This window comes from Bubalus bubalis, chromosome 14, assembly GCF_019923935.1.
Source record: "Bubalus bubalis isolate 160015118507 breed Murrah chromosome 14, NDDB_SH_1, whole genome shotgun sequence".
Lineage (NCBI taxonomy): Eukaryota > Metazoa > Chordata > Mammalia > Artiodactyla > Bovidae > Bubalus > Bubalus bubalis.
In genome coordinates, this window is record NC_059170.1 from 24,809,061 (window position 1) to 24,831,615 (window position 22,555).

A 22,555-nucleotide genomic window follows, 5' to 3' on the forward strand; every position below is an offset into this window, starting at 1 on the left:
GAAGCCTTTTCTTTCCTTCCCTGACTTCCGGACGCCAAAGGAAGTGGCTCAGGGACGCATGCGTAGTGTCTCCGCGGTAATTAAGGCAATTTCCTCGGCCGGCGTGAGGGGACCCCAGTCCCTCGGGCTTAGTGTTCCTGTCACCTCGCCTTTGTCTCCTCCGCGCCCGAGCGGGGTCGCAGGCTCTCGAGCTGCTCCCGCTTCCCATTGCCGGCTTCCCTCCGCTGCGCGACTCTCAGGTAGGCCCCGTGCGGATTCCCCTTGTTCCCCGCCGCCATGGCGCTGCTGAGGCCGGGTCCCCGGGGGAGTGCGTCCCGCCGCGAGATGCTGGAGCGCGAGCCGGACCGTTGGCGAGCTTCCTGAGTGGCCCCTGGGAGGGACGTCGGAGTTGCAAGGGTGCCTTAAGATCACCGCCGGTCTGACCCCCTCGTTTTTGTGGGGAAACTGAGGCACCGAGAAAGGGCAGAGTCGATGGCAGCCCCTATCGCCTCTGCCCTTCCTGGTTACACGTCTGGTTTCTCCTCAGACGCAAGCGGCCGCCTCGGAGACCTTCCCTGACCATTCTTGGTAGTCTCTCCCAGGGTAACGTGCTTGAGTTCCTTTGTTACACTTATCGCTGTCTGCAGTTAATTCTCTTTCTGCTTTCCTCCGCCAAGTGTTTTATTATATCCGTGTGCACACACTCCGCCCAGGCAAGCATCTGTGACAACGCCAGCCGCTGTGCTGCGGACCAGGTGTGTTTTAGGGGAGCTCTCAGACAGCTCTGGGCCGTTTGGAGCTGGCACTCTCCTGGGGAGGGGGCTGGTTGCAGACAAGTCCCGGATGGGGACCGGTGCTGTGAAGAAAAGGGGCTAGTGATGGAGGATCAGGTGTTATACCTTCGGAAAGCAGGGAAGCTTCTGAGGAGAGGAGGTGACTTTAAAACAAAGATGCTCCAAGAGTTTCACTGAACGTCACTTACACACTGTAACCCATTTAAAGTGCACATTTTGATGAGTTTGGAAAGTTTAATACAGTCGTGTAAGCATCATCACGGTGCAGTTTAGACCATTTCCATCAACCCCAAAAGTTCACAAGAGGAGCTGCCTTTTGAGTGGGACCTGAAAATTGGCACTGAGAAAGCTGGGGATTTGGGAAGGTATCTGAGTTTCCTGGGCTTCAAGAAAAATAATGAAATGTAGACATACTAGGTCTGTGAGCGCATTAATAATCTCAAAAAGCGACTCCCTCCATTGGGGGAGGCCGGGTCACCCCAGGTTGCAGGAACAGCTGGTAGGAATGCTTCACACTGGGAGGCGCTTGTTGTGTTCACAGGCAGAAAGGAAACCCTCAGAGCTGGGGTGCTCAAGGAGGGAGTGAGAGACTAGATAGGCTAGAGATGAACACCTGCCTTCTGAACTTGTTGTGGGTTCCCAGTGTCCTGCACAACATATGGTCCACAGAGGCTGATTAATGCTCCACGGTTGAGGAGGAGGAGGGAACAGAGGTTTCTGGCACTATGTGTGCAGCTTCACTTCAAGTGGATCTTAGTGTCTATTTTTGTAGATGAGAAAGTGTTAGTTGCTCAGTCGTGTCCAACTCTGCAACCCCATGGACTGTAGCCCCACAGGCTCTTTTGTCTGTGAGATATTCCAGGCAAGAATACTTCAATGGGTTGCCATGCCCTCCTCCAGGGTATCTTCCTGACCTGTGGATTGAACCCTGTCTCCTGCATTGCAGGCAGATTCTTTACTGTCTGAGCCAGTGGGGCTAAATAATTTGCCCGAAATCATATATTTAGTTCCTGGACTTGATTGCAGAACCTTTGTCATTCCTTTGTTCACACAGTTAGCTGATGTTCCAAATACATCTCAATCATTTGAGTCAGAGGTGGTCAGCAAGTGCCACATCCTTGCACAGAGTCACTTTTTGAGATATTAATGTACTCATAGACCTAGTATGTCTACACTTGATTATTTTTCTTGAAGCTCAGGAAACTCAGATATCTTCTAAAATTCCTCATATTCTGTGTTGTCATCATCAGAGATGCTACTCTTGTTATCTCATGTCACTCAGCTGCAAGGCTCCTTTGGGTAGGCAGCTGGATGTAAGAATTTACTAACCAGTTACAGAATTGAAAATATGACATCAATGTAAGTGAATCATCAGAGAGTTATAATATGTATACTTTCTCCTTGTAAGGAAAAAAGGAAACTTGTTTATGACCCATTGTCCACTAGATACTACATTTTCTACATAGATAATCTGATTTGATACTCAGAGCAACCCTGGAGAAGGTGTTAATATTCTCTGTATTTGCAGAATAGGGAAAATGAGGCTTGGTCAGATTAGGATCCCAGTTCTGGGGAGTGGCAGAGGCATGGTTCTAACTTAGGTGGGCCTACTAGACTACGGCACCCCTAAAAAACTCAAAGTGGGGAATTCTTGTGGGCAAATGTCCAGCACAATGCCAAACCAGATAAAGGTAGATTACTCTAAAACTCCTGTGATTGCTGCCAAGATTGGTTGCTTTTCTTAGTAACTTCATGCAGAAATAGTGACCTAAACCAGAGTGCAGAAATTTGTATGAGGAAAGTGAACTGTCACTAAGTGGGAACCTGGAAGAACACAGCCTTCTGCTGGTTTCCTGTTGCATTCCTGCTGCTCAGCACTGTGTCTCAAACTGTGTAAAAATGAATTTATTTTCTAGCTGGTGACTAAAAAATACTCTGCTGTAATGTATCAATATTGGTTAATTAATTGTGATGAATGGAAGAAGGGAACTGGATGTGGGATATATGGGAACTCTCCTGTCTTTGTAATTTTCCATTAAAAACTATTCTAAAAATAGAAAGCTTATTGTTAAAAGGCACTCTGCTTGTTGCATATTTAAATCTCCTCAGAAGAGAGAAGCCTGACATCAAGTCATTTATTTATTTACTCTCTATATCCCTTCTATAACTTAACTGTATCTTTTTATTGCCTCTTAGCGATGTTTATTACTTAAGAGAGGACCTGTCCTTTACTTTTTCCATTATTTTTTAGGGCCAAAATGAGTCTGTTTGGAACAACCTCGGGTTTTGGATCTGGTGGGACCAGCATGTTTGGCAGCACAACCACAGATAATCACAACCCTATGAAGGTACCACATACAGCTTCACAGGGATTTTAGAAACAGCACAGGCCAGAGAGTCCCACCTCCATGATAGCAAGAGAATCCCAGTTGGTGTGGGAGCCTCCTTTGAGGTGAAAATGCTGAAATTTTGTTCAGCCTGCTTTCTCAAATACTGGAGCAGAGGAACTGTGTGTCCCCTGGACTGGTGTCCTATTTCCCCTAACATTCCTAGTCACCAAAATCACACGAGGTGCTTGTTAAGATTGCAGGTGCCCAGGGTCCAGTCCACAACTGTGGAATGAGAGTTTCTCTGGGAGAGGGAGGCAGGTGATGACGATGATTGAGCACTGCGGGGCAGGAATGACCTGGTGGGCCATTGTTGGGAAGCGTGGCTGCAGGCCTGGCTTTGAGATGCTGCCTGGGGTCCAACAGTGCCAGTACTTTCACTGGCTGGGTTACATTCCGCCTTTTTATCCAAGTAAGTGAGATCTGATTAACTTAGTTCTTGGGAACAGGGACGCTTGACCTTGATGTGTTGGTGAGAAAGAAAGCAATTTTGAATTAAATCGTGATGATGTATACACTTTAACATGGACTTTTTCCACCCCAGGATATTGAAGTAACATCCTCTCCTGATGATAGCATTGGTTGTCTATCATTTAGCCCCCCAACCTTGCCGGGAAACTTTCTTATTGCAGGATCGTGGGCTAATGATGTAAGTGCTTCTTCAATGCATGTTCTCTCTGTCATGTATCTCTCTGTATGAGCAGGGCTGGGTTTTTTGTTTGTTTTTGCTCCAGGTGAATAAAGCAAACTTACGGCTTACTCATGACCTTTTTTAAAAGAAATGAGTTTAAGAGTCTGAACCGTTCTGAATGGCAGGCATCGATCACTTCTTGTGCCATTTTTTAAGAAAGCAAAATCATATGCATCATTCAAAAATTCATACTCTAGTTCAGTATCTTGAAGTGTATTCCCTGATCATGTGTCGTATTCATGGAAAATAAATGTTGTCCCTGATGCTCTGTGTGAATTTCCCTTCTAGGCATCCTGAAAATGTTCTTTAGGCTATGTTAAAGTTTTTCACCTTTAGCTATATTAACAGTCCTGCATCAACACTATACTTACCAAACAAAAATTGTAGTATTCAAAAAGAAAGATAAAAATTCTGGTAGAAAAAAAGGCAAAGGATGTTTAGAAGCACTTCACAAAAGAAGTGCAGGTGGTTTGTTGGAACAAACTTGAACCATTTAACCATACTCATAATCAGATAAATGCATAGTGGCTTTGCTGCTGACTTAAGTAAGGGACTTAGGCCAGTTATCTTCTCTAAGCTTCATATCCTGAAATAAGATGGAGATGACAGTACACAGAGGTTTAGCTGTTGTAGAGATGAATTCAGATAACGCATACAAAGTACATCATGGGAAATCCTCAAGTCCCAGAAAGGGAGTATCTGAGACACAGGGTACAGCTACCACTGGTTCAGATTTCAGCTTCTCCTTGCTGGTGCCAAGTATTATTCATTTTATTACATCAGTTTGATAGGGGAAAGTGTCTGTCATGTAAATTTGTGTTTATCTGATTATGGCTGGGAGCATAGGGGTTATCATTAATTGTTGTGTCTGCATTGTTTTATTACTGTAGGTTCGATGCTGGGAAGTTCAAGATAGTGGACAGACTATTCCAAAAGCCCAGCAGATGCACACGGGGCCTGTGCTAGATGTCTGCTGGAGTGATGTAAGTTTCATTATGTTTTTATGTGACCTGAAATACAAATAGCATGTATGCATGCACATTTTCGGAGAAGGCAATGGCACCCCACTCCAGTACACTTGCCTGGAAAATCCCATGGATGGAGGAGCCTGGTAGGCTGCAGTCCATGGGGTCGCTAAGAGTCGGACACGACTGAGCGACTTCACTTTCACTTTTCACTTTCATGCATTGGAGAAGGAAATGGCAACCCACTCCAGTATTCTTGCCTGGAGAATCCCAGGGACGGGGGAGCCTGGTGGGCTGCCGTCTGTGGGGTCGCACAGAGTCGGACACGACTGAAGCAACTTAGCAGCAGCAGCATGCACATTTTAGAAATGCTGTTTCTGAATTTAAATATGGTCATTGATTGATATTCATAATATAGTCAGTTAACTTTTGTTATATTAGCTTTAGTTAGTCTCTCTGAAAGCTTCTTGCTTAAAAATTCCATTAATTTATTGACCTGTCTCCTTGAGCAAAGTGTTAGCTGCTCAGTCATGTCTGACTCTTTGTGCATCCTGCACCCCCCATAGATTGTAGCCTGTCAGGCTCCTCTGTCCATGGAATTCTCCAGGCAAGAATACTGGAGCAGGTTGCCGTTTTTTGAGCAAGGGGTTAGACAATTAAAGCTTTTCCTATGTCTCTTGATGTGCCAGGAGCTTATGTTGTTTTAAAATTAGAAATTTACAGTCCCAGGAAGTAAGTCCTATGGGGAAAATTAATCCTTTACCATTATTAGACTTTTGAAATATTTCCTTTCTTTGAAATTCTTTTTCCTCCCAAATACTGAACATTAGTATTATAAGTTAATGTGTTTGAGTTTATTCAATTCTGAGCTCTTCTTTTTTTTTTTTTGAGGGGTGAAGGTAGGTGATTGGGGAGTTTAATGAAGGTATACCATTTACAAAGAAGCCAACAGGGATGGTGAAGTCACGCTCAGCAGGAGCCTTGGCTTTGAAGGGCCCAGCCTCCCTCCCCTCCTTCTCCTGCTGGCAGCTGAAAACAAAAGCGCCTGACTCAGAGTCGGCAGATGTGCTGAGGAAGCTAAGTCTCAAGGTCCCTCCCTGGGCTCATAGAATTTTTTTTATTAGATGTAGTTTGCAGGCAGTAAAATTGAACCTTGTAAGTGTATGATTCTGTGAGTTTTGAGAAATTCATAGAGTTGTGATCAAAATATAGAAGAGATCCATCAGCCCAAAGATTTCCTCTTGCCCTTTGTAGTCAGATCCCCCTCAGCCGCTCTCCCTGGAGACCACTGGTGTGTTTTCAGTCCCTGTGTTTCTGCCTTCACTAGAAGGCCATCACCAGAATCCTTTCGAGTCGGGCTGCCTTCAGCTCCGTGCGCTTGTGGCCCATCCAGCTTGTATCTGGCAGTAGTTAGTCCTCCTTGTTGCTGAGTAGTGGTGCGTTGTATGGGTGGTCACCGTTTGTTCACCGTCCACAAGCTGAAGGACATGTGGGTTGTTTTGCATTTTTGGTTGTAGTGAATAAATGCTGCTATAAACATTTTGTATACTGGATTTTCCATGAATATAAATTTTCTTTCCTCTTGAGTTTATATCTAATAGTGGGCTTGCCGAGTCATATGAAAAATTTATGTTAATTTTATGAGAAACACCAGACTACTCACACCATGCATTTATATGATAGTATTTAGTTTACACATAGCATTTATATAATTTATATAAATTATAAATTTATAATTTATAAATATTCTGTTTATGAATATTTTGAGTTGCTCCCGTTTTAATCATCTCTGAAAGTCTTCTCTAAGGCATTTTCTGTCATCTGTAAATGTATTGCTGATTCGTCTGATTAGGTCATTATGAGATTAATAATAGTTTTAAATTACACATAGAAAAACAGCCATTTGAGTAGATTTTAAATACTTCTGATTTATTTTACCTGTTTTTCTTTACTGATGAGAGAACAGATCAGAATGGTAAGTTTCTTATCGAGTATGGTAAGAAATAGAATTACCTGACACCAGAACTCTGTTGCTCAAGTGTTCGTGAGTCACCTTGTACAGAAATGTACACCGCCCATTTCCTTTCTCTATCTCCATTAGAGTCGTGCGCCGTCTAGTGGAGGAGAAATATAGACATTAAGAGTTCCAATTCAGGGAGCTAAGTTCTTAGAGAGGCAGAATGCACTGTGCTGGGTGGACAGAACCCAGAAGGCAACTATAAAGTTTGGGAAGGGTGCACTGAAATCTTCACAGATGAGGCAAGAATTGAGCTGAATCTTAAAAGCAAACCATTTGCTTATAGCTTTAGAGCGCTGTCGTCCATTCCAAGTGTGGATTCAAATTTCAGCTCTATCTTCACTTTTTGGCCTTGCCAAGTTACGTAATCTCTCTGAGTCTGTTATCCAGTCACTCAAAGACTAGCATGGCACCTGTGGGGAGTGGTTAAGAGACGTGCTTGAGGGAACATAGGGAAAGGCTGAGCCCAGACCTGGACCTTCTGGCTCCAGAGCCCATGCACTGACAGCCTCCCTCACAGGGGCTTATAGGAAATAGGAGCTGGCCTGGAAGAGGAAGGCATGTATGGAAAGGCACAGAAGAGCCAGAGTTACCCTCGAGGTGTAAAAGCCCAGCTTGGTGAGGGTGATTCTCCAGCAGTCCAAGGACACGGCTCGCTGCATGGACACAGCAGGTGGAGCTTAGAGGAGCTGATTTGGGAGCATTTAGGGATCTCATTCTTCTGCCCCAGCCTTTTGATAGACTGGCCTCTGTCTTGGTGTGTCCACTGGGGCCTGGCATCCTGCTGCTGGTAGGGTCAGCATTTCATGAGATTGAGGGGCCAGTGTTTCACTCAGCCTCAGGACAGCCCACATTAGCATCTTTCCAAGGATTTGTGGACTTACCCTTAGAGCCTCATTAATAGAGAAGATTTTCTCTCTTCTTTCAGATGGAGAGCTGGTGACTTCAAATAAGCTTTTCTAGGGAAGGATAATGGTAAATCTTTGAGCTGTGGAACCAGAAATGAAGTGGTAGGGGTCTGCAGATTATGGCCCATGGGCCCAATTTGGCCCATTGCTAACTTTTGTAAATAAAGTTTTCTTGAAACACAACCACACTCATTCATTTGACAGTGTGTATGGCTGCATTCTAGCTACAGCAGCAGAATTAGGAGTTGCAACAGAGACCACTTGACCTGCAAAGCTGAAATATTTACTATATCACCCTTTAGGAAAAAGAGTTGATGATTGGTCTAGATTTTCAACTTGGTACTTACTGTTTTTAAATTGTCTTGTACTTCATAATTGACTGACGTACTTTATGAATTCTGTATGTGAATATTTTAAAACCATAACACGATGATTGCCAATTTTTTAAGCTGTTCTGTAGTTTATATTGGACCAGTGATCATTGTAAATTAGTGTAGTTTTATTGCATGCACTTCAGAATGCTATTAGACGTTGAACTGAACACAAGTAATAATGATTGAACATGTGTGGTATAGAGCAGAAATTGCAGGGAGAAAGATACAGTATATGTGGCAAAATGTTTAACTTGGGAACCTAGATGATGGGTTTGTGAGTATTCATTGTACTTTTCTTGTACCTGTTGTGAAGGCTTGAAATTGATGAAAATAAGAAAAAAAAATGTAAGTGGCTCCTGGTAGGTAATACACATTGATACAGGATGTAAAAGGCTATTCCTAGAGACCTGCCAGTGACCATGACTGCCTCTGAACAGTGAGCTGGGGTCAGGGAGGGACTTGCTTTTCATTACATAACTCTAAATGCTGTTTAAATTTTTTATTAACCTGTTTACACATTCTCTCTTAGAAAAAAATTGATGATTGAAAAGAGCTGGAAATGTGTTTTGTATATGGCATTGTAGTTTGCAATACACAAGCCCCCAAATAATTGGAAAAATAAAAATTGCAAAATAAAACCTTCCTCAGTATGTTCAATCTAATATCTAAATGTACATATAGAATTTTTATTAGATTGTCAGAATTTTTTCTACTTTGTTTTAGGATGGGAGCAAAGTATTTACAGCCTCATGTGATAAAACTGCCAAAATGTGGGACCTCAATAGTAACCAGGCGATACAGATTGCACAGGTAATAAATAATAAAATTTATCCTCTGCAGAGATGCTGGGCAAGGCAGGGTTGTAATGATTCTTATTCTTTGTTACAGGAAAGGTGCAGTTCAACTATACCAAATCAATTAGACTTAAATATACCAGAAACCTCTTAAGCACAAAATAACACCAATTTTATGAGCAGTCTTGTTTTTACTGGTGTTTCACAAGTTCTATCCAGGGTCTTCTGCATTTGTGTGGTTGAAGGTTGCATCATAAGGAGCTAGTGATGTTCAGATCTGTAAAAGGCAGTGTTAAAACTGATCCTCAGCACTCCAGCACCCGTGTGTGGCTTGCCTTGTCCCAGGCTGCATTTGGTCACTTGTTCATTAGACAAGTATGTATCAGTTGCCAGTGATACCGCAGGCACTGTCCTTGGAGTAGAAACACAGCAGTGAGTGAGAGGCACCCTTCCCTGTTTCAGGAGCTTTTACAGCCTGCTTGAGGATGGCAGGCAGGTTCTTGTGTGAAGACTGCTAAGAAAAGTAGAAACCATGAAGAGGAGAGAGCTTAGAACCAGAGGGTCAGGTCTGGTGGGGAAGAGCCTCTTGATGCTGAGACATTTTCAGGAAGGTGTCACATACCCTGAGACGGCAGTACTGTGTGCTAGGGCACTTCTTCGATCTCTAATGTTTGTCTTCTCAGTGACACAGCTGTGGTGGAGTTCTTCCCTGTGAGTTGTTTCTGAGTACCTCCCCCTTCACTCATACTAGTTAATTATGGTTCAAATCAAATTAAATTTTGTTGGTATGGAATGTTACACAGAATGTTTTGGTCATGGGGAAGGACTAAACTATCCTTTGGTTTTTGTTGAGTATGAACTCAATATTTAAGATTCCTTCTCTTTGAATTTCCAGAACCAAAGCTGTGTGGCATGTTATATTACATTTACCTTGATCTGTTTTGGTTTTGTCTTGAAAGCACGATGCTCCTGTCAAAACGATACATTGGATCAAAGCACCAAACTACAGCTGTGTGATGACTGGGAGCTGGGATAAGACCTTGAAGGTATGCTGTATAGTCGAGGGACTTCCTGGCCTGACCAAGGTGGACATTATTCCTACAGTATCTGGATGTTTGTTCTGAATGGTTGGTCACTTGTTCTTTTTTTTTTGTCTTTCAGTTTTGGGATACACGATCATCAAATCCTATGATGGTGTTACAGCTCCCTGAAAGGTGTTACTGTGCTGACGTGGTAAGGAATTTCTTCTTTTTTATGATATCTTAAATTAGAGGACAACGTAAAAGCCCTTTAGACTTTAATTATAGATGTGGGATGTAGTTTGGATTGCCTCAGTTGTCGTAAACCTAGATTTTTGTACTGCATATGTTCCAGAACTACAGAAAACTGGATGTCACACTTTTTTAGTCACTTGTTATGTGAACATATTCAGTCACAGGCCATGCCGGCACCGGTATGATGCGTACTGTACAAAAACTGGCAATAACTTTGTGATGTGGGACTAGATCCTTTGGTGTCTGTCTCTGAGTGGGATAGAAGCTGAAGAACTTTCTCTATTGGTGTAGCAATAAGTCTTAAGAGTGTACTAACTGCCCCATAATTCCACTTTCAGGAGTTTATCATGAGAAAAGTAGAGATGCAAATGTTCTTTGTTCTGTATAATCGAGTGAAACATTGGAAATGACCCAGTGGGCCAACTAGATAGACACAGTTGTTTGACTTGAGGGAATGTTACTTAGATGGCCACCACTAGTGTTCTCAGGAAAATGCGTGGAGCGGTGCTCGCTGGACACGCTTTAGTAAAGGACGTGAATTACACAGAAACATACATATACACACGTGTATTAAAAAAACACTCAAAAAAAAAAGACAGGAGAAAACATACCATAATGCTGACAACTGTTATCATTTGTAGGGCGTTGTAGAACAATGATTTTCATTTCTTCTCTATTCCTCAGTAAATGTTCTAAATAAATGTTTCATAATATTTCATAGTTTTTTTAAAAACTGAGTCTTTTAAAAAGGTATGTTCTACTTTCAAATATGATTTCTCTAGATTACCTTGAAACATGTAAATACCATTGGATTGTTAAATTAAAAAAAAAAATTCACTTATTTTTGCAACTTTGAAAAAATTGATAGAATACTTTGGTATACAAAAGAGCACACCCCACTTTAAGTAGGTCTCTGCTTTCCTGTTTTTCCTAGATATATCCTATGGCTGTGGTGGCAACTGCGGAGAGGGGCCTGATTGTGTATCAGTTAGAGAATCAGCCTTCTGAATTCAGGAGGATAGAGTCTCCACTGAAGCATCAGGTGAGTCACGAATCAGATCAGGAAGCTTGTATTTAGCATCTATCTTAGGGAGTAAGTGCCTGCATGTGGAAATTGTTATATTGTCGGATATTAAAAGAAGGTGAATTTAAGGATATAAAACAGTATTAGTGGGTAAATACCGTCCTTGGCAGACATCCCCTGGGTAGCAGAATGCTGCTGAATGGGTACACACCACAGTGAATTGGTTCTATCATGAATCCATAGCTTCTGCCTTCAGCTCGGTCTCCACCTGCCTGCCACATGTTCTTAGATCTTTTTCACTCTCTTCCGATCCATCACTCCTTTGGCCTTTGTCTCTGCAGATCTGATCTGCAGCCTCTAGTCCTAGAACACAGAAGCTGATAATTGGAAGCTTCCTCATCTTACTCCTGCTGAACGTAGAACTCTGGCTATACCTGCCTCTTCCCTGCCTTTCCCCCACCGTTGAGGGGTGGGCCACGCTCTCCAGTGGCCAGTTTTGTTTGGGCTCTGTGCTGACCCACCTCTCAGGAGCCTCAGGCTATCAGCCACCCACCTCCCTCCTGTATCTCGTCTTACCCCCTTCTCACCTCCCCAACTTTTGTTCATTGGCATAAGACAGATTCAAGTCTAATCCTGGGAAACAAACCTCTTCTGACCCCCACATCCTCAGCCAGCTAGGTACCTTTTCCTCTTGTAAGTCAAGTGTCTTAAATGAGCTTTCTTGGTTCCCCTACCTCCTACTCATTTCTCACCCACTCCTTTGAGACTTCTGCCCCTGTTTCTCCACCAAAACTGTTTCGGGCATGGCCATTGATGGCTTCCTAGTCAGTAACTCCAGTGGATACTTGTCACCCTCATCTTAACACAACCGTGGCACTCACTGATATTCTTACTATATGTTCTTAAGACTTTGTGCTTGGGCTCTATAATGCCAGTCTCTTACCTCCTGCCTCTGCTTGCTGCTTTGTCTTCTTTGCTGTATCTTGAGGTTCCCCAGGCGTCTGCCCTGGGCCACTGCCTTCTGAACCTCAGCATGGTCCCGTCTGCTGTTTATGCCTGTTGGTTAGGCATGCGTGGTGGGCTGGAGTCTTGGATCCCTAGCTACCTAACCCCTGTGCTCCTGACAAGGGCACTCACAGTCTGACGGCTCCTATGCATGTCCCCCTGTTCTCTCGCCCCCGCCAACGTATCTCAGCCCAGTAGCATCCCATACCAGGCCCAGGGCCTCCCCACTGCCCCCAGCCTGCTCCTACCCATATGCTCTGCATCTCACTAGGTGGAGCCTCCACCTTTTCTGGCTAGGCCAGAAATCAGGAGTTGTCCTTTACTCACTGCCCTTCCTCTTCTCCTCCCCCATCTTATTAACCACTACCCTCACTTGCACCCTGTGTGTGGTTTCGAATCTGACCATTTCTGTCCTTCCAACTCGAATGCAGCTCTTGTTGAATGACAACAGGAGTGTGGACCCGTGCGTCTCTGCCTCTGGAGACTGGGCCATGGGCTGTTTGTTTGGGATCTTCTGTGGGGTCCAGGAGACCCTCCTTTGGGCCCTCAGGCTCAGTGTTGGATCAAGTGCAGTGTCTAGCTTTTGCATAGCTTATTCATGGTTTAGAAAGTTCTGGCCACATCCACTGTATGCTTGACCCTTGTTCCCACATCCTCCCCCAGCCAACACTACTTCCCTTTTCCAGTTGGGGACGCAGAGACCCTGGGACACTGGGTGACTTCCTAGAGGGCACTCGCTTAGTCAGTGGTATGCTGCAGATCAAAGTGACGTGTCCTCCCAACCCACCAGGGGGTCAGTGCCAGAATAGGAGCCGGTGGGGCTGAGGGGTGCGTGCCTGCTGCAGTGACCGCGAGGCCTGCAGGGCAGCAGGGGAGCAGCAGCTCCTGGATGGAAGCATGTGGTCTGCGGTTTATTCATAAAATCATGTGGCTGAATAAAAAAACAATGCCTACTGGAGGAATGGAAAAATCTCCATCGTGTTTGAGAAATATGTTTCTGGTTCTTTCAAAACCCAAAAATGGAGTAAAAGTTGTTTACTTTCACGTTATTTATGGAATGTTACACTTCACATGATGATGATATGCTTTTTCTCCCCAACTATAGCATCGATGTGTGGCTATTTTTAAAGACAAACAGAACAAGCCGACAGGTTTTGCCCTGGGAAGCATCGAGGGGAGAGTTGCTATCCACTACATCAACCCCCCAAATCCGTAAGTGAAGCCTGGCCAGCTTGCAGGTGTTCGTGTGAGACATTTTGTTTTGAAGGAAAGCTGAGTTGGGCCTTTGTTTTTCAGTGCCAAGGATAACTTCACCTTTAAATGTCATCGATCTAACGGGACCAACACTTCTGCTCCTCAGGACATCTATGCGGTGCGTTTTTAGAAATGTTAATCCTGAGAATGTGTCTAGAAACTAGACTTGGCGGTGGATAGCTGAGTCATTATGGGATCAGAAAAGATCACTGTCATTGTGTGTGTTCATGTGCAGGGATAAATGGCTTACGTGGGAGGTTTCGGTTTTCTGTTTTTATGAACATGTTGACTCTCTTCATTCTCTCTGTTTCTGAAATGCAAGCTTAGGAGTTTTGGGGAGCAACTTCCACCTGTATGAGTGCTGGTAGACAGTTGGTATGCTTAGCTAAAACTGAGAAATTGCTATTTGCTGAAAAAGAAAAAGGCATTTTCCTGAGGTTTGCTCCTTGGTGCCACTAGCTTACATACTTAGTAACTTCTGCTGATTTGTGTTTTTAACAAGAGACAAGGTTCAGTCCTGGGCTGTCAGTTGGTTCAGGAAGCGGGGCTGGTTTCTGATGTGATCAGCAGGCCATCAGCTCTAATGAAATTATGGTTGTTCATTTTATGTTCTCATTGAACCAGGAAGTCTGCATTGTCAAAAACCCACTTTCTCCTCCCTTCTCTGCTCCTCATTGTATGTATCCATCCTTCGTAGGTTAATGGAATTGCATTCCATCCTGTCCATGGCACCCTTGCCACTGTGGGATCTGATGGTAGATTCAGCTTTTGGGACAAAGATGCCAGAACAAAACTAAAGACTTCGGAACAGTTAGATCAGCCGATATCGGCCTGCTGCTTCAATCACAATGGAAACATATTTGCGTATGCTTCCAGCTACGACTGGTCAAAGGTGAGAGTCCCCAGGCCTGCACTGGCGCCGTCTGCAGCAGAGCCAGGCTCTGGTGTGTGAAGGCCTGAGCTTGGTCGTGAGGCCTCTCCAGCCGTGCTGTGTGTCTTGCACGTGGCCTGTCACCATCACCTCACCGCAGCAGGAAGCAGCAGGGCCTCCCTCTCGGCCTTTCCCTGAGAACATGCCCACGTGAGCTGCTTGGTCAGCGTAAACCCAGCAGCCGACACTCTGGGGCATCTGAGTCATTCAGGGATGTCGGGGGTTGTTGGGTGAGAGTGACGAGGGCTCGGCAAGGTGCCCAGCCTTCACCAGAGGCATAGGCTTTTTGTTTGTTTGCTGTTTGGGGAGGGAAGTTACAGACTGATGGGGTCCTGGTTGTGTTTGAGTCATCCCAGTGCCATGGTAAAAGAACTGACCCTCACACTCAGGTTTCAGCCACATTCTCGCCTCCACATGTGTCTGTCTTCACTCGTCCTGCCCCCCTCCCCTCCTGTCCCCAAAACACTTAACTCCATTCTTCTCTGCCTCTTGTTATTCCATCTTCTCTTCCTGTCCCCTGTCTCCTTCTGCGGTCTGTAAGCACGCACTTCAGCTGTTCTGAAACAAGCGTTACGAATCCCAGTGTCCCCTTCCTGGTAAACTCGCCCAGAGGGGTAACCGCCTGCCCTCTTGTTCCCCACCTCTGTCTCCTCCTCAGTTTCCTGGAGCTGTAGCTGGGATCTCGCTGCCTTTGTCCTCGTCCAGTCCAGAAGCTGCTTATTGTCTGTGTTGGGCACTGTGGGCCACCCCTTCCTCTTCCGTTCACAAAGCCTTCTCCCTGGTCTCTGACATTTCTTTTGTCTGTTGTATTCCTACTCCTGACTGCTCACCATCTCTGGTGGCTTCTGCTCTTCTTCCCAACTCTTGCATGCAGGCCTTTTTCTGTAGTTCTCCTTCAGGTTCCTCAAGGTGCATCTGCATTCATGAAGCACCTCCAGCATAAGCTAGTGGCTCTTGTGTCTAACCTGCCTCCTGACCTTACGCCCCAGTTCTCCCTGTGTCCCCATCCCAATGGGGTGTCTGCACCTGGGTACCCCCTGAGCATCTTAACCTAGGACATAAAAACTGGGTGGATTTTCCGACCCGTCTCCTTTCATCCTCCAGGCTTGCTGCTTCCCTTGTGTTCCTCTTTACTTAAACACCACCTGGCCAGTGGGGCAGAAGTCTTGGAATCGCCTGTCTCTTTCTCTCAGAAGAGCTGGGCCCGTGCAGTACATCTTGCCCGCTCAGCACACTGTTGACCTGTTCTGCCTGCTCTGGCCTGGGGGAGGTTCAGCCTCTCGGAGCCTTTGCTTCTGTGAGCCATGCAGCTGCCCCTCCCCGCCCCGCCCCCTTTTTAAGCAACTTCACTGGGTTGTAATGGAGATGCAGTAAATTGCACATAACATATGTAAGAAGTATACTTTGATCAGTTTCAATATCTTTATATACCCAGGAAACCATCACCACAGTCAAGATTAACAAACAGTTATCTCCCAAAAGGTTGTGTATTATTGTAATGCTTTCTTTCACACACACATTGATTTCCTTTCTGTTGTTACGGATGACTTTGTGTTTTCTAGAATTCTATACAGATGGAGTCATACGCTAGGTACACTTTTTTGCTGTTGAGTATGTCACTAGTTCGTTCCTTTTTACGACTGAGTAGTATCCCGTGGTCTGGGATCACTGTTTATCCATTCACCTGTGGAAGCCATACCCTCGGTTTTACAAAGAGTATGCTGTTTTTGGTTCTGCCTGTCTGGGGTTGGAGCCAGCTTCTGGCCTGAGGCCCCAGTGTCCCCGTGAGCCTCTAATGGAACTCCTCTTCTTCACCTGCTCAACCTGCAACCACATCAAAACTCCATGTTTTACTCACATGACACTCAGGGTTCTGTTTTCAAGCCTTGAAAAAATAGTTGTAGATTGAAAGAAATGTACAAACAAAGCTCATTGATTTGAATGCTGCTCAGAATCCCTTAATCTGAACAGTTAATGTCAATTTACAGTGAAATACTTAATTATAATCTTTTAATTTAAAAAAAAGTTGTTTTAGGAGTTTTCCATTGTTCTTAGTTGAAGGACAGTTATCTGTGGTATGGAGTCATGATTACGTGATTAATATTAGGTTGCTGCTTTAGCATAACCAATAAGAAAAGCTATATTTTGTATATTATGAGAATGATTGGTCATTGGTTGAGCAGAATTTCTAGAACCATCTCGGCATAACTGTCAAGGAATGAGAATAAAGTGTGCCATTGCAGAGCAGGTGGCAGGGTACACCCAGAGGCCCTGCCCACCTCTGTGCTCCAGGCCTTTTGGTTACCGTGGGTTTCCACGCCTCTGTCTTGTCCCCACTCTGCTCTCTTCCTGTCACTGTCATTGTCACTTACAGCCTTTGTGGCTGCCATTCCTTTCTCCCCTCGTCGTTCACAGCCTGGCCTGAGCTGGGTGTTTCCAGCTCCCCCAGTGTCATGTAGCCCCTCCCTCCCCGGTAGATACACCAACACCTGCACTTCACCTCCCTTGGCATCTGGGACGGCACGTCTGCTCCCTCTCACGTCACAGACCAGGCGTCTCCTGTACTGAGAAGCCTGCAGCTCATCCTCCACCAGCCTTCCCTTTCCAGGCTGTGCTGTCTGGGGAGTCGTCTCAGCAGTAAAGCAGTGGGTGGAAGGTTGACAGGAGTCTCAGTGCTGAAGAGGGAAATATGTAAAAGATCATCTTTCCAAGGGGACATTGCAAGTCCCACATCCTTAACCTTTTCTCTGGGGACTGAAGTTTTTGTTTAAGATTTGACTTTTATTGCTCTCCATTTACCTCTTTCACTCCTAAGAGATTATGCTTCACACACAGGGCATAGGACTTGGCATGTTAAAAGTGCCCACAAAATGCTAACCTGATTTTTCATCAGTTTTTAAGATACTGTTTTTTTTCCCCTTTAGGGACATGAATTTTATAATCCCCAAAAGAAAAATTACATTTTCTTGCGTAATGCAGCTGAAGAGCTAAAACCCAGGAATAAGAAGTAGTGGCTGGAGACCTGTGGGTTGTCCGGAGTTTTCTCTCCATTCTGCCTCGTCTCTGTACGAATTTGGATCCCAGCTTTCAGTAGGTTGTCAGCCCTGGATGTGGATTTCAACCTCTGGAGAAAACGATGTCATTCTTCAGCAGGCAGGAGCCCGGCGGTCGCAGTGACTGTCCATCTCCATTCCACTGCCGGCTACAGGTTTCGTCTGTACCTCCAAGGAGATTCAAATCATTATAGACGTCCCTAGATTCACGTGGGCGCCTGCCAGGTATTTGCAGTACTTCATCCAGTGTATGTATCAGAGAACATTGGGAAACATTTGGCGAGGCTGTACTGTATTTTGTAATAAACATTTTGAAGATTGTCTCCTAAGCTCCCTTTGTCCGACTCTCCTCTCACCCACCCGTGAGCTCTGAAGTGGTTGTCCTGCTCAGCGTCCTCGTTGGGTTTTGGTTTGTGATTGCAGATGCCCTTTCGGAAATGAGAGATCTTGCCCCTCAGGAGAGATAGTCCTGAGCTGGGGTTGTCTCTGCCTGGTAGCATGTCCAGCAGCAGCCTCTCCAAGCGTTGCTGGACAGAGTTTGGATGTGCTTTTCTTTTGCTTCCCTCATTCCCATCTTTGACATTCTAGTGCTTTTCACCTCTGCTTGGTGTCCTGGTGACTGGAACATGGTTCTTCCTGTTTTGAAGGACAGCCCTTTGTGGGCAAAGCCCAAGTGGGTGATGCCTTTGTGGACTCCCAAGTTAGAACCCAAGTCCACTGCATGGGAAGTGCTCTGAGCTCGTGCCCCCAGTAGCCATAGTTTTGGAGTGTTTTTTTTATTTCATGTAATAAAATTCCTGATTGGTAAGTATCAGAAATGAGAGTCTATTGTGTTTTTACCCTGCAAACCCAAATGCTTCTGCTTTACTCTTTGGGGCCGGTTGTAAATGAACTTGCTCAGTGTGGAAGTCAGGTATTGTAATATTGTAAGACATGTTTGCCTACTCCTAAAAGACAAAATAAAGTTTTCTACTAAAAGACATAACCTGCATCAGTGGTTTAAATTCTTCACTTATCAAATCATACATGAATTCAGACTATTAACTCTGGTTCTTTTGGTCTGAAAAGTTTTGTTGTTGTTTTCTTTTGGCTTTTCTGATTTTAATTTTTTGAGAGAGAAAGGCAGGTGCACTAGAAAGTTCTTAGTTTTCAAGTTAAAAGTTTACAGCTAATTTTTTCCTTTCCTTTATGAATCAGCCCTGAGCCCTGTCATCTGTATGTATGTGCAGATGTGGCTCTGAAGAGAGCTGGGCTCTAGCCAAGCTTGATTGTCTCGGTAGTCCACGTTCATTGGCGATGAGAAGAAATGTATCACTTTTAGTTCAGCCAGAGTTTCACTGTTCTTTTTTTACAAGCTAGTGACTGGCTATGGTTGAAAGTGACCATAGAATAGTACATCTTAAGTCATGGACCTTTTAGAGTGTTCTTTTCTAACTGTCAGATTTAAAACAGTTAAGTCCCTGGTTGGACTTACGGCTGTAGAAACCAGTTGTAAGTAAGGGCCCCAGGATGTGAGCCCTGGAGATGTGTTCAGTTCTCTGTCGGCCTAGAACCTGAAACATAAAAGTGAACCTGTAAATACTTGTTGAAATCATTAAACTTCGTAAGATCCTCGTTTTCACGTTTTGTAAAAGGTATGTGGGTTTCTTAGGAACTCTGCATCTTTGACATCCCTGTAGGCACCAGTACTGTGTGTGCCCTACAGCAGGTGCCCGGTTGCTCAGTTGAGTCCATCTGCGACCCCATGGACTAGAGCCCACCAGGCTCCTCTGTCTGTGGAATTTCCCAGGCAAGAATACTGGAGTGGGTGGCTATTTCCTTCTCCAGGGGATCTTCCCAACCCAGAGGTTGAACCTGCGTCGGCAGGTGGATTCTTTATCACTGAGCCACCTGGAAGCCACAGGTGCTCAATAGGTATTCATAAATTTGATGACATCTAGTTTGGGAAGACCCAAGTATAATCTTCACTTTAATAAGTGTCAAGTCATTCTGCCATTAAAAATTTACACCCAGTTTAAGATGGAGTTGCTTTCATTGAAGGTGGAGTATGTAAACCTCATGGAGAAGACAGGTTTTGTTGTTCATTTTTTTCCCCCAACACTTGTTAATGAAAAATTTCAAACATGAAGCAGTTGGGAGTTTTATAGTGACCATTTATCTGCACCCAGATGCTACAGTCAACACTTTGCTACCATTCCTTGTTTTTCTTTTAAATCGATTCACTTACAACATTTGCTCCTCAAAAATAAATTTGTCATTGACATAAATTTAGAGAAAAAAATTTCAATACTACATGGAAAACTAGTATCTCTTACCCAAACTAGAAAGTTACCATAAAAAATACAGTGAAAATTCCACAAAGGCGACTATTCCATGTGTTCTGGGCTACCTAGAGAGAGAGAGAGGGATTTTTTTTTTAATTCAAAATTTTAGTTTCCTTTAAAGGAAAGGCTCAGTAAGAAATGAACGTTGAATGCATATAGGAACATCTAAGCCAGCATTTTCCAATTAAATCATGACCCCTCGTAGGTGGTACAATTAGAACAAATTGTGTCAAGTGAAGCCACAGACAACAGAACCTATTCCAGTACGTGGCTTAACAGTAATGGTAAATGTTGTTTTGCATGCTGTGCTACCATTACATGTTTAATAATGTACTGGATTAGGATTTCTTTTTCTGTCCCTCTTTTTACATAGTTTAGGGCAGTGGTCCCCAACTTTTTTGGCACGAGGGACCAGTTTTGTGGAAGAAGAATTTTCCACAGACCAGGGGGTGGAGGGCAAGGTTTCAGGATGATTCAAACACATTACATTTCTTGAGCACTTTATTTCTATTATTATTACATCAGCTCCACCTCAGATTGTCAGGCATTAGAACCCAGGTGTTGGGGACTTTTGATTTGGGTGGATTCTTGAGGTTCAATAACCTCAAGTAGCATTTATTGCATGAGCACCAGTCTTAACGGTGTGTTTGCATTCTCCCCAAATGGAAGAGGTAATTACATCGATTCCAAGATGACACTTGAAATGCCTGTATGATGTAGTTAAGAACATGCACTCAGAGTTGGACTGCCTGCCTCCACATCTCAGCTGTCAAGTGATGACCAACTCTGCGACCTTAAGCATGTGACTTAAACCATGAGCTTCAGTGACTTCGTCTAAAATGGGAGACACTAAAAGTAGCTGCCACAAACGGTCGGTGTGAGTATTCAGAGAGCTAATGGGTGTGAAGGGCTTCAGTAGCTGGCGCATAATAAATGTCAGCTGCTATGCTCTAACTTCAGGGAGATGGCGTCGAGGGAAGTTTCCTGTCCCAGGGAGCCTTCTGGGACCAAAACGCCCCTAAGAGGATTCTCCCTCGGGGAGGCTGTGTTTCAATGTGACCAGCAGATGGCGCCAAGGATGCCAGTGCCAGTGTTGGGGACCAGCTTCTGTATTCAATTTCACCAACTTCAGCTTATTAGAAGAAATGGTGTGGGTCACCGTTTGCTGTTACTAAGCTTTTAAAATAGTTGGGAAGTAGAGTCTAAGGATTATTGATGCTGCTAGAAGACTAGTCTTTAATACATTTTTATCTTAGAAGATTGATGTCCTGTGTGGGAAATTATGAAAGTCAAAGTGAAAGTGTTAGTCATGTCCGACTGTTTGCAACCCTATGGACTGCAGCCTGCCAGGTTCCTCTGTCCTTGGGATTTCCCGGGCAAGACTGACTGGAGTGGTTTCTGTTCCTTTCTCCAAGGAATCTTCCTGACCCAGGGATCAAACCTGGGTGTCCCACATTGCGAGCAGATTCTTTATCGTCTGAGCCACAATGCTGAAGGGGACAGTTTTTCAGAGATCAGATTCCTGAATTTCTACTTAAGATTTAATGTCCCTGTTGGTTTCCTCCTGGGACATTGAGGCCTTCTTGTGTGGGGTGGGGGGCGGGGGGCTCTGAGCACTTGCTCACCCTTTAGCATCCCTGCCCTGGTTTGGGAAAGTATTCAGAAAATCTCCATCCCACATGGGTATTTGTGGCAAACAGCCCATTTTAAGGTGCACTTTAGTAACTTTGGGTGCTCCAGGCCTCTGTGTGTCTAGTCAGAATGGAGAGGTAAATGTAAAATTTGGCACAGTAGATTTCAAAAACAGAATATAAATATCTTCTTTTTAATATCACATTGAAATAATATTCTGGATGATAAAATCAATTTCACCCTGTCATACTTTTGTAACTGCAGCTCCTAGAAATGTAAATCCACCACAGTGTATTTCCCTAGGACACTGGGGCCCCAGGCCCTCTGACTTTTTGAAGATTTCCCCACTCATCACGTCATATGTTAAAATGCACCCACATCCCACCTTACATACATATTCCTGCTGCAAGTGTTTGGAAAAAAAAAATTTTTTTTTTATGTTTTACTTCTGAGATGATTTGGCAGCCTATAACTCACACTTGGCAATGATTTCTTAATGGTCACCAAGAATACCAGGAAGTTTCTCAAAACATGTTTTCTGATGAATCTTTGGAACACCGAAGAGTTTGACAGTATTATATTTGTGGACACTTACATTAGTTTGGGGTTGTTTTTATATTTTGAAGCCAATTTTCATTCTCTCCTTCCTGCTCCCAACCCCACCCCCAGACACATTTGCAGGCCCTTGAACAAGCTATATAAGCCCCAGTCCTGGGGTCCAGAGTACCTGGTGGGAAGTCTCTTGGGGCTGTAGTGTTTAGCAAAGGCAGTTTCAACACTAGAGTCCTATTTCCTTGAAAGATGCTAGGTTTACACCCAGAGACCCAGCATTTCATAGCTCTGCAGAATTTCCTGCTAAGTGAGGACTCCTGGATTTCACAGATCTTGTTCATCAGAAGACGGGAGAAGGCGGGAAAATCCTGTGGCTGCAGTTTTGAGAGGGTTTTTTTCTGTTTTTTTTTTTTTTTTTTTTAATCATGATAGGTGTTATGTCACCAAAGAGCAAACAGAAACAGAGTAAATAACTTCGAAGCCTGATGTAAGTCTGTTGTGAATTTTGCATCGATGTGTTGAGAAATATTCTTTAAGGTGAGGGCCATTTCCAAAGCAAATAAGAAAAACCAGTTACACACTTGCTTAAACAGTAAT

General features: G+C 44.2%; 1 protein-coding gene across 2 annotated transcripts; it reads left to right on the plus strand.

Moving 5' to 3' along the window:
- Nucleotides 1-72: 72 nt before the first annotated feature.
- On the plus strand, nucleotides 73-17,773 carry RAE1 (ribonucleic acid export 1). 2 transcript variants are annotated; one of them, XM_045162656.1, is made up of 13 exons: nucleotides 73-239; nucleotides 657-734; nucleotides 3,025-3,121; nucleotides 3,705-3,809; nucleotides 4,742-4,834; nucleotides 8,839-8,925; nucleotides 9,869-9,955; nucleotides 10,071-10,142; nucleotides 11,118-11,225; nucleotides 13,318-13,424; nucleotides 13,509-13,584; nucleotides 14,164-14,358; nucleotides 17,322-17,773. In XM_045162656.1, the coding sequence occupies exons 3-13, from the start codon at nucleotides 3,032-3,034 to the stop codon at nucleotides 17,406-17,408; spliced, it is 1,107 nt and encodes a 368-aa protein (XP_045018591.1). In that variant the 5' UTR covers nucleotides 73-239; nucleotides 657-734; nucleotides 3,025-3,031; the 3' UTR covers nucleotides 17,409-17,773. The 2 variants fall into 2 exon arrangements, with proteins under 2 accessions (XP_045018591.1, XP_045018592.1); XM_045162657.1 differs by lacking the exon at nucleotides 657-734.
- The last annotated feature ends 4,782 nt before the right edge of the window (nucleotides 17,774-22,555 follow it).